General features: G+C 37.3%; 1 protein-coding gene across 5 annotated transcripts in view; it reads right to left on the bottom strand.

Annotated features, from left to right (window-relative positions):
- gbf1 (golgi brefeldin A resistant guanine nucleotide exchange factor 1) overlaps positions 1-17,763 on the bottom strand; it is a 334,724-nt gene that overhangs the window by 88,238 nt on the left and 228,723 nt on the right. For all 5 annotated transcript variants that reach the window (XM_039753120.1, XM_039753118.1, XM_039753111.1 and 2 more), the window contains 2 exons: positions 5,237-5,484; positions 3,020-3,188 (listed from right to left, as the gene is read on the bottom strand). In XM_039753120.1, the coding sequence (XP_039609054.1) occupies positions 3,020-3,188; positions 5,237-5,484 (417 nt within the window). The remainder of the gene's footprint in view (positions 1-3,019; positions 3,189-5,236; positions 5,485-17,763) is intronic.

Here is a 17,763-nt window from a genome sequence, read left to right as displayed (position 1 = left end):
TGCAGTACTGATTTATTAGCGCAAATCCAAGAGAGACGCAGCAGGCCAAGGGGAGGGGAGCGGGGCCTTTCTCACTCACTCGCCAGCTTTGGGGCGTGTTCCTTAACTCCGCTTAGCTAGCGAACGAGAGAATAATAGAATTCAACTTTGTTGGATATTTAAAATAAAGTGTTACTTAGGTCTTGATGTGCTTGAGTCCAGATATTCTGTTAAGTATATGCCACATTGAAAAGATAGATTGCAATTCAGATTGTTGATCATTATATGGTTTTTTGGAAAGATCGACCAACCCTAATTTGCCTAATTAAAAGTTTTCAAATTTATGTAGGATTCATTAACCCTTTGGCGAGCTACTTGGAAAGGGGTTGCAAGCTACCTGTAGCTCGTGAGTGACAAGTTGGAGACCCCTGCTCTAAAGGATGGTACTGCTTCAGATGATTCAAAAGATTAGTCGTATTACAGGTCTTTGTGGAAACATACCGTAGATACTCGCATATTAGTCGATCTCCCAAATAAGTCAAATGTATTTTTAAGCCAAAAATTACAAAATTTGTTATAACCCGCGTATAAGTCCAGGGTAAAACTTGGGTTTTTTCATGGCCCGTTGTCTTATTAAGTACGGCCTTCTCACCAATACCTGCTACAGTACAATTCCCCGGCATATCAAATGTCACTGGCGTTTCATCCATGTTACCAATGTTATTGACATCAAAGTCATGCCTTTGTTTTTGCTTGATAATAAATTTATGAAAGAAACTGAACTTTTCTTCTAGATCTTTCAGCAGCTTCTGCGTGATTTTTGCTCGCTGACGAAGGCACAGCCCATATCTGTTCATAAACCGCGTACACCTGCCAGCCAATGCTTGAAATTCCAACAAAGGCTTATGTGGATGGGTCGACAGCTCTCTTAGCAAAGGGCGTTTTAGTTTTTAAATAAATAATCACTGCACTAGCGACTTAGCGAGCCGCAGGGCGATCTGCGGTGTGGGCGTTTCTCACCTAGTGCACAAGTGAGGGACTGCCCACATCCGTGAATGTTCCCGTGGCTAATGTGCTGCAGCTGCTATGTCCTCTCTGCATATAAAGAGAAGCGTGAGTCAATTAGAGATGAAGGAAAAACGGAGTAAAAAAAAGGAAGAGAAAGAAAGATGGAGGTGGCTGGAGAAAGCAGGAGAGAGAGAGATGGTGTGAGTGGGCTAGTTTAAAAGAGGCACCGGGCTTATTGATTTTAAAGACTGCTTCCAGCAACATTTTAACCTCGGATTTTTAAAGGACTGTTTTTCTATTTTATTGATTTTTAAACCTCCACGTTTGCTTTATGGATTATTTATTTAATGAAGAGTTCTTTTGAATCACTGCACTGTTTACTTTGAACACTGATTTTGATTGACTGCTTTAAATAAAAGCACTGTGCCATTACCCAAATTCTATGGAAAATTGTGTTGCCCCGTGGATAAGTTGCCCCTGTTTTTTTTGAATGAATTTTAAGACATACATTTTTCGACTTATACACGAGTATCTACGGTACTTTTGCCACAATTTGCAGTGCACACTGCTCTTCTTCTTGTCAGACTTTAAATAGCTAACATATCTCCATGCTACCAAATTCCTCTGACCCTTCTTTACTACAATGTACTTGCCTTTTGAACCTTGAGCTGTGTCCGTCTTGGTGTCTTCTTTGGTAACACCGATTTTTAAAAATATTTCATTAACATTTTCTCTTCTATCTCGCTCCCATTCCAGATATACTGCTGTGCAGGGCTGCTGTAGCCCAAACCTTAGCACATGTGCTGCTGCTACTCCTACACTCAGTGCTGTGTTCTTAACTTAACCTGATATGGCTGTTATTCTATTCCAGCCACATGACAGGCACTACTCTCATTATCATTGGCATTTTGTGTTGTCTGCCAGATGGAATGAGTTACATTGAAGTTCTATTGACCATGTCTTATTGAGGAAAAGTTATTTTGCGATAATTATCTTTATGTTTAAATCGCCCAGCCCTAGCAGAGATACAAAAATTGAAAAAACTGACAGTGATCAAGAGTGATACTGATGTGGATTGGATAGAACTTATTATAAAGCCTGGCTCAAATCCAAACTTGGTAATTCAACTTTAAATTTTGTAAGAGTTGAATTTGAATCCTGGTCCAATGTGTACCTAGTATTTGTCTGAGTCTCATACCCTTCTGAGCTTATGCTTAAAAGCTGATGCTGTTAGTTTAGTTATTTATTACTATGATAAATGCATTTCTTGTTATTTTATATAACCCCTTAAAGGGAAAATTTATGGCATAACCATTCTTCTATAGTAATAAGTTTCCTGTTTTTGTACCCATCTGGATCATAAAAAAATTAGACCATTGTTCTTATTAAACCATGAATGTAGAGAACATCACATGCTTCCTAAAATAAGAATGAAAAAATAATATATTTTAAAAGTCATGTACATCCTAAGCTAACGGGACTATCAATCAAAATGTGGTCACTTAAGGTATCAACATTTACCATGTCCTGTTAGCAACTGGGTGTAACCAATCATGTTAAAAGTTTTCTGATTATGTAATGAATTCCTTTTTTTGAGTAGTGACCTAATCAATGAATTGTATAAATATAGCACAGAGGACACTTTTTCCTTTGTAACATGTTGCTAAGAAGAGGTGTTGTCTCTTGCGAGATTTAGATAAAGAAGAATGATTGACGCTTTCTCCTGCCTGTGTTTTACTGCTTAAATTGGGGCATTCCAGTATTTAAAATTTTCTTCCACAACTTTCAACTATTTCTGCCCTTATCCCTAAGTTAGATTGACTAATACCGCTGAATTTGGGAGGAATGGTATGCGTACATATGTATGCCCTGCGACAGATTGTCTCCTATCCATTGCTGGATGCTGCAGACATGGGTTCTGGCTATTTATGAGTTCATAACTGAAAAAGCAAGTTCAAAATAATATAAAGAGATCAAAAATTTTCCAGTAGATTGTTAAGTTAAAATTTGGCATGAACCAGTTTTTACCTACCATCCCGCTGTGTCGATTGAGTAAATCGTACTCCTCTTGGGTTCACATAATCCATATCATGCACAGATGCGGTGTCCGAGTGATCTATAATTGAATCTCGATCCTCTAAAACCTCAGGAATCGATTCCACTGAAGTTGACTGAACTTTATCCACTTGTTGATTTTCTGTCTAAAGCATAAAAAAGGATTATGCTGATATATTATTTCAACAAATATCTCTGAGAGGCTTATTGATAATCTTTAGATATTATTACAATGCAAAGGAAAAAAAACATTCAATTGCTTCATGTCTCAGATATTGTTACATGTTTAAGTTCTATGCAGATGATAGGAAAAGAATCACTCATTGAGCTAGAAGAAACAAACCCCAACAGTCCTTAATTCACTGTTTGTTTCACCAATGGAAGAGCATAAACAGGTATGTTATAACCATCACAGACATACATTTTTTACATTTATTAACAACTTCAAACCTATTACTAATAATGTATATTAGGTTAACAACTGTATCTAAGGGAACATACAAGATCACTGCTCATTACGGGCTTTTTAAGTATGCATACATATTTTGGCAAGTAGAGTACATGCTGGTTAAGTAACTTGTGCAGGTTCAAACATTGAATTTAACCTTGTGGTTTAAAGTCTACACTACCTGCCAGATGTGTAGTGTTATAGATTAAACACATAACATTTCTCTCATAAAACCACTACAGGTTGAGTATCTCCAATCCAAAACTTTTTGAGCACTGACATGACACCCCCCATGTTTTCTCTAATTTTTTTTTTTTTTTTGGAACAGATGTCAACAATATTACATGCAGACTCCTAATGGCTTCATTCATTTTGAGTGGTTTGGGGAGTGCCTGGTCCACCGTAGAGCATCAAATGGCCAAGATACAACACAACACCTTGGTATCTGGGGGCTGCCCCACGAAGTTTGGACTCACGATCAATGACCAGGGTTGAGGTCCACTATGAAGCAGTGAGATTTATGATGCGCCATCACTAGATCAACTATTGTTGAAAGTGACACTACTCCCAACCCACAAAGCTGGTCATCCCATTAAGCAACCTAGGCAGCCACCTAGGGCAACATCATCTAAGCAGTGCTGTTTAGGTAAACAAAGGGGGATTCCCCTTGTCCACTGCTCCCTGATGTTTCATAGGACTGACTACAAGCTTTGAACTCTGCAGGGGGGCCTTTATTTAAGTAATGGGATGCACACTCCAGGCCCAAAGCCAAGGGCTACAACTGGGCTTCCATCATCTCTGAAAGCGGGACAGATGTTGCGAGGCAGTTTCAATATGTTGCGCCCTTCAGGGGGTGAGAGAGTGAAATGAAAAAACACACCCTAGATCAGATTTATAAAACTGGAAGTTTCAAGTAAAGTTGTACATGTGAATTGTAGTTCTTCAATTCAAATATTCAACTAGGGAAGTAAAGAGTCTAAACATCATATCAGTCTGTGTAAGGGTTTAACATATTTCTCGTGTCAATGTACATTCTAATAATGACTTGGAGATATGAATTATTATACATGAGTTGTCATTTAGCTTATATGGCTGCATTTCCAAACTTGAGCAAGGGATTCCCCAAGATATCTCATTATCAAAACATGTAGGCTGTGTTTTGAAGTGTTGCATTTATTTGAAGTTTACACTGATCCCCTGGTGATTTTAATCAACTGAGTTATAAGCAATAATGTCAATCAGAAATATAAAAAATCACATATGGTAGAAATGTGTACTTAGCAACCAGAATATTTAGGTAATGTTCGAATATATTAGGATATTTCTATATTTCTCTATTTCCCAGTAAGCCTTCTCATCATTGTTGGTGATCAGTCCTAAGACTGTGGTGATGTGTGATGTGAATTACTGGTTAAATCATAAGTTGGAAACCACAAAATGGCAGGGTTCAGCTTCTAGCACTGTACCACCATGTAACCTCTAGTAAATCATTCAGCCAGCTAGTGGTTCAGATGTGCAAATGTGAATCCTTCTGAAGTAATCTATATACTGCAGGATTAGAATGTCATTACAGTGAATATCAAAAGCATTCTGATGTTTTAATTCCTTTAAAAGACATTAAGTAAAATAAATGGGAAGACATCATTCCCAGTTATTATAAACACAAACCAATTTCCTATACTACTTCATTCTTACTCCCTTTTTTCAAAAGTAATACAAAACTATCACAAATTTGTACACCCATACCTGTTCATCACTGTAACCTGGATAAATATTTCCTCCTGTAAGTTCTAACGAATGTGTTGTAGCTGGAGTTGTGCATGAGGAACTACCATGTTCTACATCAGTAAGGTCTTCTTTGGAGGGGGTTTTAGAAGACAGATCAAGACCACTGTCAGTGGATGGACTGGATATAGAAGAAGGGATGCTGTCAAGTGTACTTGAAGCAACATTGCATAGTCCACCTGTAGTTTGCTCCACAAAAGGAACTCCATCTGAAATTTTAAATAAAATAATTAAAAGAAAAGTGTACAATTTTTATGTAATCCTAGATTAAACAAAATGAATCACATAAAGATAAAAACTGATAAAGAAACAAACTTCTGTAATAAATGTAGCTGTTTTTCCTTCTGATTTTATCCACTTCAAAGGTAAACCTAACAAAATTCTGTTGAGTCTGCACAAAAATCAATTTCCACACAAACAAGCAAATTAAAAAAGGTTAACATTGCTTATTTTCAATGATGTTTTATATGATATTCATAGCTTCCATGTCTACCATATTACTTTTCAAACCATGACATATAAAAGAAAACATTTCATATTTCAAATCAGTTTATTATTCCTTGCATTTTCTAACATGCATATCAAATTCAGAGCTGCTGAATGTCAGTGCCTTTCCTATCTCAACTGAGAAAAATGTGAGAATTAACTCTGCATCTATTAAATAATATTTTTTGAGGATTAATCCATATTTTCATACATTTTGCAATATTTATATACTAGGCACAACAGGCAGTACTTTTCATTTGAAATAATGAACATGAAAACAAATACTTCTCCTGTTCGGTTTAAAACAAAAATTCTGTTAGGTTAAACATACTAAGTTGTAATTCTGGGCCAAAACACCAATAAAGTGTAATATACAGAATGCAAAATCCTTTTACCTTCAATTAAACTTTGATTAACCATGTTGTAATTTCTGTATTCAAACAAAAACATACAAAAATGAGAAATAACACCTTGCTTAATTAATATAGGAGTCCAATTTAAAAAATGAACTGGTTGGGATGAAAACTTACATAATCGTAATCCATGTCTAATGTTTTCATATTTTATGTAAATAAAAATCAAGGATATAAAATCTGTTTTTTGGCTTGCTAAATATAAAAACTAACTATAGTACATTATCTTTTGCCATTCAAAATATACATGTGTCAATGCCAGACATATTATTTAGCATTGCAAACTTAATAACAAGCAGTTTTATTTCCACATATGAGGAACCATTAAATCCCTATGTGGCTCTTTATACAAATGCTATACATTGCTCTTAATTTATCAGGTATTACCAAATTAGGGAAAACAATGCAGAATTGCACCCTGAACGAACTCTTGTGGTAAATGCTAAATAGACTGTTTGGAGTACACATCATACCACTTTAAAAGGTCATCAAGTACAATGTGTGCCAACATTAAATACTGTTTTCAAGTTTTTATATGTAGGCTCAACAAGTTGTTCGAAACTAGATCTTGTATTCTTATCAAAAAATATGTCCCTGATAACATTTCTCACTGTGTTAGGAGAAATACTTGTTGAGAAGCCTCCTAAAGTAGGGATGTTCCTCCCCTGCAGCTCCCCACTGAACTCCAGTGGTTCAAGTCCTATCTGACTGATAGGCATGAGTTTGTTAGTCTTGGCAACAGCAGATCCAGCTCGGCGCCAGTCACACAAGGAGTTCCACAGGGTTCTGTCCTCGGCCCTCTTCTCTTCTCTATTTATATGCTTCCCCTTGGCCATATTATTCGGAGCTATGGACTGGGCTATCATTTTTATGCAGATGATACTCAACTCTACTTCAATGTTAAAAGTGGAACTTCATCAGAACTTTCTCAGCTCACAACCTGCCTTAGTGAAATTAAAACCTGGATGGAGCAGAACTGTTTAAAATTAAATTGCAACGAAACTGAACTCCTGCAAATTGTGACTAAAATGCAACTTAATAAAATGTGCTCTTCCCCAGTCCATCTTGGTGGTGATCTCATCAGACCTGCCTCTACTGCAAAGAATCTTGGTGTCATTTTTGATTCCTCCCTTTCTTATTCCGCCCACATAAGTCACATTAAGAAACTTTCTTACTTTCACCTCCGTAATATATCCCATGTTTGCTCCTTCCTCTCCTTTTCTAATGCTGAGAAACCTGTCCATGCTTTTATCACATCTCACATCAATTATTATAACTCGCTGCTGGCAGGTGCTCCTTCTAATCTTATATAACAGCTCCAGCTTATTCAAAACTCAGCTGCAAGAGTCCTTACTCGAACCAGCAGCAGCGAGCACATCACACCCATCCTGCTCCGTCTTCTTTGGCTCCCCATGTCTTACAGAATCAAATATAAAATCCTACTAATAACCTAAAAAGCCTTAAATAACCTTGCGCCAAAGTATGTCAGTGACCTTCTCCATCACTATGTGCCTGCCCGCCCACTAAGGTCCTCTGATTCTGGCAATCTTGTTGTGCCCCACACTAATGTACACTCCACGGGTAACAGGGCCTTCAGCTCAGCCCAGACCCAGGAATGACCTACTGAAATTAATCAGATCAGCTGACTCCATGAATTCTTTTAAAAAAACAACTCAAAACTCATCTGTTCAGGAAGGCTTTTAGCTCTACTTGACTTTATTACCCTTCTCTGTCAAGATGCTCATGTAACCTATGTGTGTGTGCTAGACCATCAATTATGTTGTCAGTTAGAGGTTTTTTTTTCTCTGAATTCACTATCGCAATCATCTTTATTTATTTACCTGGTTTGTACAATGCTATATACTGTATACCCTGCCTTTCTTTCTTATACTTTGTAAGTGCCTTGAGCATGGAAAAGGAGCTATATAAATAAAATGTATTATTATTACTATTACACATCCCAGTTGGCCCTGCAGGCATGTACTTGGGTACACCAGTCTAGGAGCACTGCTACCTAGTATTATGGGGAGTATACAGTGTTGATAAGTCTGTCGTCCCTACTCTTTCCATTATATTGGCCTCCAGCCAAATAAGGATCTTCTATTTCATTCTCCCACCGGGGTGTCAATCCATCTATTCTGGCATGTCAATCCATCTATTCTGGCATGTCATGCTAGCCTCCAGTCAGAGAATGGGAATGGATGAGACAGTCCATTCATGTTGTCCTTCACAGTATATACAATATATACATTACCTGCCCTCAGTTACAACATTGGGCACCCATCTAGTAGCAGTTTGGACCGATTTTTACTTCTACAGCTCAAGGTCATCCTGGCATGGACTTAACAAGGAGCTGGAAACATTCCCCAAGTATTCTGGTATGTGCGGAGTCCATACAATCATGCAGATGGCCACACATTCATGATACAAATCTCCCATCTACATCCGAAAAAAACACTATAGGATTGAGACTTGAGGGTTGTGTAAACCCTATTAAAGTACACTGCTAGAAGTGTTCATTTGAAAAATTGCGGACTGTGAACAAAAAGAGTTGAACATGGTCAGCAACGATTTTTATGAATGCTGTGGTATGCAAAAAAAAACACTAGTATTAACAGGCAAAACATGTGCCATGAAAATGTTCCAATAGCAAAACCAACTGAACTGCTGACACAAGACACCAACGACCAACTCTATCATCTGTATTTTTCAGAAGAAATAAAAAATTTTCACAACAGGTGATATTTTTTCAATCTTCAGTTGTCCAATTTCAGTAATCACATGTACAGTTCAGTCTTACCTTCCTGTTCTTAGCTGACAGGAGCAAAACATGATGTGGTATTCTGTAACAACAGCCCAACCACTTCATGATTTGATAAGTTGTGCATGTTCTAATCTTTATTTTTCTCTGCTGTCTTTTCCAGTTTTTCTGCAGTGGTGATCCACACTACCACCACCCCCTGATCAAAGCACCATGCAGCCACCTGTGATGATGGAATGAAGCGGAGTGCTCCAGCTATCCGTAAGACTGTCTTCATCGAATCATCTCATATGAAGTCTGAGAACATACAGGATTGACTTAAGAACATTTATATATAAAGCAGAATGCATAGTTGGGGATTGCCTGCAGATTTAGTTTTTATTCTCAGGCCTAAGGTTTTTTTTTTTCTTTCCTCCCAGCCATCTGAATTTATCACTGGACTCATCTTTAGAGACTTGCATCATGAAACTGTGTATAAGGAAGCTACTCTTCTAATTGATATTTATCTGTTTTTGATATGATTTAGATTCATTTGTTTTTTTTTTCTTTCTTTGTTACTTAATCTTTAATATCGTTGCCTAATCTTATTTGTTTTTTCTTTTCTTGTAACTTTCCCTCTGACATCTTGTAGAGCACTTTGAGCTACAGTGATTGCATGAAAATGTGCAATATAAATAAATGTTGTTGTTTAGTGATGCCCCTCCGCACACCTGTTACAAACAGCTGCTGTTTGAAAATATATAACCTTTGTGTTATCTTGCCAGTGTTTGTCCACTTTCCTCAAACCCCTTTCATTAACAAGGTGTTTTCACTCATAGAAGTGTCACAAATGGAATTAATAGCACCACTCATTGTAAACTAATCAGGCTATCATATCTGAAGGGTAAGAAAGGTTGCTTTTTCAAGGAGCTAGAACAGCAAACACCCACAATCATACCACCATCTAAGATACTTAAACCACAAATGTTTCCCATCCTAATGGAAACAACTAAACCTCTTGACTATGTGTGTGTTCTATCTCTCACTCTCTATCTGCAGTTTTAGCACACAAGTTTACATACCCTGGCAGAATTTGTAAGATGTGTACCATACTTTAAAGAAAAGTTGACTGATCAGGCAAAAACAAATTTCATTTACTTTTAATTTAATCTAAATTACCTATAAGACATTACAGAAAAGCAGAAGCATTAAACGGTTATAAGGAAAATAATAAGATGGTCACTGTTCAGAAGTTTGCATACCCTTAGTTCTTACTACTGTGTATTGTCCCCTTTAGTATCAATTATGGCAGTCTTTAATGATAATTGTGGATGAGGCCCTTGATTTTCTCAGGTAGCAGAGCTTCCCATTCTTCTCGGGGAAAAAAGCCTCCAGGTCCTGTAAATTCTTGGGCTGTCATGCATGAACTGCACATTTGAGATCTCACCAAAGTGGCTCAATGATATTGAGTTTAGGAGACTGTGATGGTCACTTCAGCACCTTCACTTTTCTCTCTGCTGTAAGGGTCGGCTTGGCCTTGTGGCTCTGGATCATTGTCATGTTGGAATTTCCAAGTGCATCTCATGCACAGCTTTCAGACTGACGAATACAAGTTGTACTCGAATACATTCCAGTAACATGCCACATTCAAGAAAGGTCAGAGCCGACTATACTTTCTTAGAAGGTTGGCGTCCTTCAACATCTGCAATAAGATGCTGCAGATGTTCTACCAGACGGTTGTGGCGAGTGCCCTCTTCTACACGGTGGTGTGCTGGGGAGGCAGCATAAAGATGAAGGATACCTCATGCCTGGACAAACTTGTTAAGAAGGCAGGCTCTATTGTAGGAGTAAAGTTGGACAGTTTAATATCTGTAGCAGAGCAACGAGCATTAAGCAAACTCCTGTCAATCATGAAAAATCCACTGCATCCACTGAACAGTGTCATCTCCAGGCAGAGGAGCAGCTTCAGTGACAGACTTTTGTCACTGTCTTGCTCCACTGACAGACTGAGGAGATCGTTCCTCCCCCACACTATGCGACTCTTCAATTCCATCCGGGGGAGTAAATGCTAACATTACTCAAAGTTATTGTCTGCTTTTACATGCATTTTTATTACTATTTAATTTAATATTGTTTTTTGTATCAGAATACTGCTGCTGGATTATGTAATTTCCCCTTGGTATTAATAAAGTACTGTATCTATCTATCTATCCATCTATCATTCATCTTGTCATTAGTTTTCACTAAGTTACCTATGCTTCTGTAGCTCACACTCCCCCCAGAACATCAGAGATCCACCTCAATGCTTCACAGTAGGTATGGTGTACTTTCATCATCAGTCTTATTGTGTCCTTTCCAAACATAACACTTATGGTTGCGACCATAAAGTTCAATTTTGATCTCATTACTTCAAAGAAGTTTTGATGCTTGTCTCAATTCTATGTGGCATATTATAAGCAGGCTGTTTAGTGGTGTTGGCAGAGTAAGGGCTTTTTTCTTGCAATTCAACTGTGTAGTCCATTCTTGTTCAAGTACTTCCTAACTCTGCATTTTGAAAGAACACCACCATTTGTTTGCAGAGAAGCCTATATTTCAGCTGAAGTGTCTTTTGGGTATTTTCTTGGAATTTTGACAAATGATCCTGGCAGTGATGGCTAAAATCTTGGTTGGTCTACCTGAAGGTGGCTCATTAACAACAGAACCCGTAACTTTCCACTTTTTTCATCAGTATTTGAACACTACTTACAGGCATTATCAGATCTCTGGTTATCTTTTATTATCATTTTCTTGATTTATACAATTCAGCAACCTTTTCTTTCAGGTTCTTTGACACTACTTTTGCTTTCCCCATGGCTCGGTATCCAGCAAGGTCAGTGCAGCTCTGCATGAATTTAAATTGACTATTTATACACAGACACTGATTACAATCAAAGAAGTTACAGGTGTGGACACTCTCACTTAATTTGAACCCGTGTGTGTCAACTTGTATGTAAATTATCAGCCGCAACATTCAAGGCAATGTAAACTTTTGATCAGGCCCATTTGGGCGATTTCAGTTATCATTATGATTTAAAAAGGACACACACAATTATGTGATAATAAATTGCTTCACCTGAGCACACCATAATTACATATCTAATTTCCAAACAATGGCCAATATGCCACACATTCTGCCAGGATATGTAAACTTGTGAGCATACAGTATATACATATACACCTACACACACACACACGCACGCACACACACACTGTGTATAAATATATACGCACGTGTGAATCTGTGTGTGTGTGTGTAATTATGAGTTAACTTATGTGTAATGTAACAAGAGGCATGAATGTGTTACTAGAATTTTTCAGATTTTTAACATGGTACACAAATCATTGAAATCATCAAAAAATATTTTTTCAAAATACAACTGTGAGACCATAATGTGAAGAAAACTTTACAGAACTGAATAAATGTAAATAAAATACATATTTTTCTTCCTTTCTCATTCTGTAATTTCTACATATACAGGCTTTTCTCAATATACTATTCATTCAGTTTTGTTCTGCCACATATAGCTTGAGGATTTTTCTACATTAATTTTTGTCAGTGAAAAGTTCTAAATGCAGGGCAAAGTTAGTGATAAATCTAAACCCACATCAACCTTTACAAAGGCCTGTGGTCAGAATTATAAAACTTATGTATTCACAAAAAGAGGCTTGAAATGTGTGCACACAATATTCCATGAGAGAGAAGAACGTGTATATGCTTATAGCAACTCTGACCCATCTGAATGCAACTTTTGGGAGAAAGTGGGAAATGATGACATCCTTGTTAAACTAGGGAAACTCAGCCATACCGGCTAAATGATGATTCACACCACCCAGTTGTTTATATGTGCTTTGACACAACATCAATATGAGGAAGGCAGCAGGTCCTGATAACGTACAAGGACAGGTGCACCAGGCCTGCACTGACCAACTAGTGGAGGTATTTACACACATAACCTCACTCTCTCTCTCTCTCTCCTCATGCGTTGTCCCCCACGTGCATGAAATCCACGACCATTACGCCTGTTTTAAAAAAAACCTAGGATAACCTGTCTTAATGGCTATCGATTATTCTCTCTCACCCCTGTCATCGCAAAGTGGTATGAATGACTAGAAATCACCCATATCAAAACCTCCATCCCAGCTGATCTAAACCAACATCAGTTTGCCTACCAGACAAACAAATTGACTGAGGATGCCATCTTGCTCTGCATACTGCCCATCAGAATTCAGAACAAACCTAGCTTATTGTTTAAATAAAAAAATGAGACTGGATTTAAAATATAAGACACATCAGTGGCATTCATTTCTTATGAATTTCTCTTTATCGGCAGTCTTTCACTAAATCATTTCTAATGAAAACATTTTATTGAAGGCCATCAAAACAACCAAAAAATCTCTGCAATGAAAACCCAAACATACATCTACTAACATTCTACCTTGCAATTACAGGAGAAAACAGCAAAAAAAAAAAAAAATCTATCCATTCAAGCACACTCTCTGATGCACATTAGCCCAAGCCAGATGCCTGGCACCTTTTCTTGGCTGCAAGTTCATCAATATTTGGGGTCAGGGTCTGAGCTGTGGAAATTCTCAAGATTGAATGAAGGTGTGAATCAGTGAGATGATTCCTGTGTGATGTTTTGTTCAACTTCATCACAGAGAAAAGTTGCTCACACATAACTTATGTCTTTCAGAGCTTGCCCGTCAGTACATAGTACATGCCCCACTAATACTATAAATCCCAGATTGCACTGGAATAGCAAGTGCTTTTTCACGTCAATCAAGGCCTGCAAGTGCCTGCTCTCCCTGCTACTCTGTCGATATATTCATCGACAGCCTCTTGCATAACCTTCAAAAAAAAAATGGACTTAAAAGAATAAGAACTTTAAAGACAATAAAATCAGCAAGAAATAAAAAGTCCATTAAAAGTACAAAATTCTAAAATGTCCTCTACAGTCCCTCAGGAGGCATGGGTTTGAATCCCACCACTGTCAACATTTGTAATGGTCCACACATTCAACAAGTGGTTGGTGCATAAATGTCAGTGCTTTTATTAAAATCAATCCAAAAACAAAGTGTAAATAGCTCAGTGCATCAAAACGTCCTAATAAATAATCCATAAAACCCATTAGCCAAGTGCAGGCGCAGACAACACTTTGATCCCAATAGGGCCCCTGTTGCCAGTCTGTTCATGTGTACAGGGTGCCACACTGAGCATTAATGCCGTCCGACTACTGCCACCATTACTCAACCATGCAGGGGAATCCTACTGGAGTGGTTTGGTTGCTCCTGCTCTCAGGCTGCTCAGCAGGGGCAACCCTCAACCCACTTGACCCGGCCCCGGGTCTCACTTTACCACCCGCCTGCTTCCCCTTCTATATCACACTGGCACTATTCAGTTCCTGCCCTTCTATCTTCCTTTAACTTGTGTGTCTTGCTGTCCTAATTTGTTTTCTTTTCATTCTTTCTTTCTAGTCCCCCACTCTCTTATGAAGGGTAATTTTTTATCCTGCCTGATCAGGTGCAGAAAGGGTGCTTTGCCCACTTCGAGGTGTGAACAAGGCAACTGACTGATCCCCTTGCATTTGCACGTGTATGTGCAATCAGCCAAGCACCCCAATCAACTCTGAAGTGAAGCCTGCTTGCACACTTCAACAATAGAATGGAGCCTGCCCTTCATGGAATCCTATTATTTATTTAAAAACTGCACTGCAGCACAGACCTCTCATCACACTGCTTTTATTTTCCTACCATTACCATGGGCTAAATGTTATGGTGCCCTTAAATGTGGTGCACATGCAGAAAAAAAATGTCTGCATGTTTTGACCGAAATGTTTGCAAATACCCTTAAATTAAAGCTTTCCATGCGCACTTCAATCATGTCTGAATTGTCTGATTTGTAATTTTTAAACTGTGGTAAGTCAATGTTCCTCACAATATTTAGCAAGATTCAACATCTTAAACCTATATGCATCAAGCATAAGCCCAGCCACACAAGGATTATGTAAAAAATTATCACTTTTACATGAACCCTTATTAATATTCTAATCACAGATATTTAGAGTAAAAAGCAATGGGTAACGAAAACAGCATTTAATAAAATGTAAGCTCAAAATGAGTATTTTATACTGCAACTTTCATTACTACTAATTAAAAAAATTAACAAAAGAGTACAAACCAAACTCACTTTTGTGCTGCCCAATATGTCATATCTTACTGTGTTAAAATCTGAGAGGTCCCAAATATATTTTACTTGTTTGATAAACATTAAGCACCACAATTAAGGAGTCTTATTCTTCTCTCACAGTTATACAGATAAACTCAAAATGGTCCATTAAAATCAAAGGAAAGCTCCACTAATGTATAATTAATGAAATATTAAAATTATTTCTTTGGGTTAATGCCATTGGAATAAAACCATTAAGTTCACATGACTTATTTACCTTTTGTGATTGTAGGAATCAGAGAAGTTTTTTTCCAGATATCACGGATAATAGAGCTGTCTAATCACCAGCTGAAAATATATATTGAAATACAGCTGCTAGCTGACCATAACAAAGAATTCAATCCAAGATTCCATCTGGCCAAGCTTCCTCATTTTAGGACTCTGTAAAACTTTTGTATGTAAAAATCTTTTTGCTGTTCTGGACAGTAAAATTACATTCATAAACTTATTCAGTTCCTTACAAAAATCATTTAATTTGTACCACTTTAAATATCCAGAATTTTTTTCAAACCACATGTCAGTCTTTGACGTTCTCCCATTATATCAATGATTCTCAATATGCCCTAAACTTTACCATTCACTGTCTTGCAGTTGAAAAATTTAATATTTTTTTCCTATATTATATTTATGGTGATAATGTGTTTTAGCAAAAAGGCCACATTGTTTGCATTTAAGTTATTTACTTACTTCTTTTGTTATAGTATTTGAAAAAAATCATTGATCTCTCCATTTGTTTGTAATTATAGCTACACAAATAGAGGTGCCACAGGTAATCACACTTTAAAATTACCATCTTATTTAACTCTCAAGCATATAATATTAGATTAGATACCCTACCTTTTATCATTGCAGAACAGTTTAAATACCTCGGGGTAAACATCACAAGTAAACATAAAGCTCTATATCAACAAAATTTTACCGTCTGCATGGAAAAAATTAAACAAGACTTGCATAGATGGTCAACCCTTCATCTCACACTAGCTGGAAGAATTAACACTGTTAAGATGAATATTCTTCCTAAGCTCATTTTTTATTTTAAAACATTCCAATATACATTAATAAATCATTCTTTAGGAAATAAGATTCAACAATAACCTAATTTATTTGGAATTCAAAACATCCACACATCAAAAGAGCGACCCTACAAAGGCAAAAGGCAGAAGGCGGCATGGCTCTACCTAACTTCCAGTTTTATTACTGGGCAGCAAATATACAGGCGATAAGAACCTGGACACAAATAGAAGAACATATACAGGCTTGGACCGCAATAGAAGTAAAATCCTGCAGTACTTCTTTGTATTCCTTGCTCTGTGCTCCAATAAACACACGTTATCGGCAATATACAAATAACCCAATTGTGCTCCACTCACTTAGAATATGGCGCCAATGTAGAAAGCATTTTAAGACGGAGAAGCTTCTATTTGTGGCACCTCTGCAAGAGAACTGCCTCTTTCAACCTTCACAAACATATGCAGTTTTTAATATCTGGAAAAAATTTGGAATTAACTTGCTTAGAGATCTTCATATAGACAACGTCTTTGCATCCTATGAACAATTACATTCCAAATTTAACATTCCAGCTACACATTTCTTTCACTATCTTCAAATCAGGAACTTTGTTAAACAGAACCTTCCAGATTTTCCTCATCTTGCACCCTCATCCATGCTGGAAAAAATATTGCTCAATCTCAAGGACTTAGACTCCATCTCTACAATACATAAAATCATTTTACAATCTCTCCCTTTCAAAGATCCAAGAGGACATTGGGGAAAAAGATCTCTCAATTAATATATCAGAAAAGGAGTGGAAAGTAGCAATGCAGAGAATTCACTCGAGCTCCATATGCGCAAAGCATACAATTATACAACTTAAAATTATATATTGAGCACATCTGTCTCGACTAAAACTCTCCAAAATGTTTCCAGGGCATGATCCAACCTGCAAACATTGCAACCAAGTCCCAGCCTCACTGGGTCACAAGTTCTGGGCCTGCACCAAATTAACATTATTCTGGACAAATTTTTTTAATTACCTCTCAGACAGACTTGGACTCACAATCCCTCCTAACCCATTAACAGCTGTGTTTGGGGTTCTTCTAGAGGGGCTTAAAGTGGAGAAAGACAAACAAATTGTGATTGCATTCACTACACTTTTGGCACGCAGACTTATTCTGATAAACTGGAAGAACCCAAACACTCCTCTTTTATGTCAGTGGGAAACCGATGTGTTATATTATTTGAAAAAATGAAATACTCAGAGGATCTGTACAGACTTTTTTTCAAAACATGGCAAGATCTAATCAGTAATATTTTAAAATAAGTTCTCTGTGCTTCATGAACTTATTTATTTAGGTATGTTTACAAGCCTTAAATCTTACGCCGTTTGGCTTGCTCTCTCTCTCTCAGGGGTGGGGATTGATCTGTTCTTAACTCAACTTTTTTTTTTTTTAATAAAAATTTGATTGCTTTGTATGGATTGCAATAAAAAAAAAAACACAAATAGAGGTGCCACAGGTAATCACACTTTAAAATGACCATCTTATTTAACTGAGGCAAGATGCAGATAAGATTGCCAAACCTGGCA

Source organism: Polypterus senegalus, chromosome 1 (assembly GCF_016835505.1).
Source record: "Polypterus senegalus isolate Bchr_013 chromosome 1, ASM1683550v1, whole genome shotgun sequence".
NCBI lineage: Eukaryota > Metazoa > Chordata > Cladistia > Polypteriformes > Polypteridae > Polypterus > Polypterus senegalus.
This window is presented reverse-complemented; position numbering and strand designations above follow the sequence as displayed.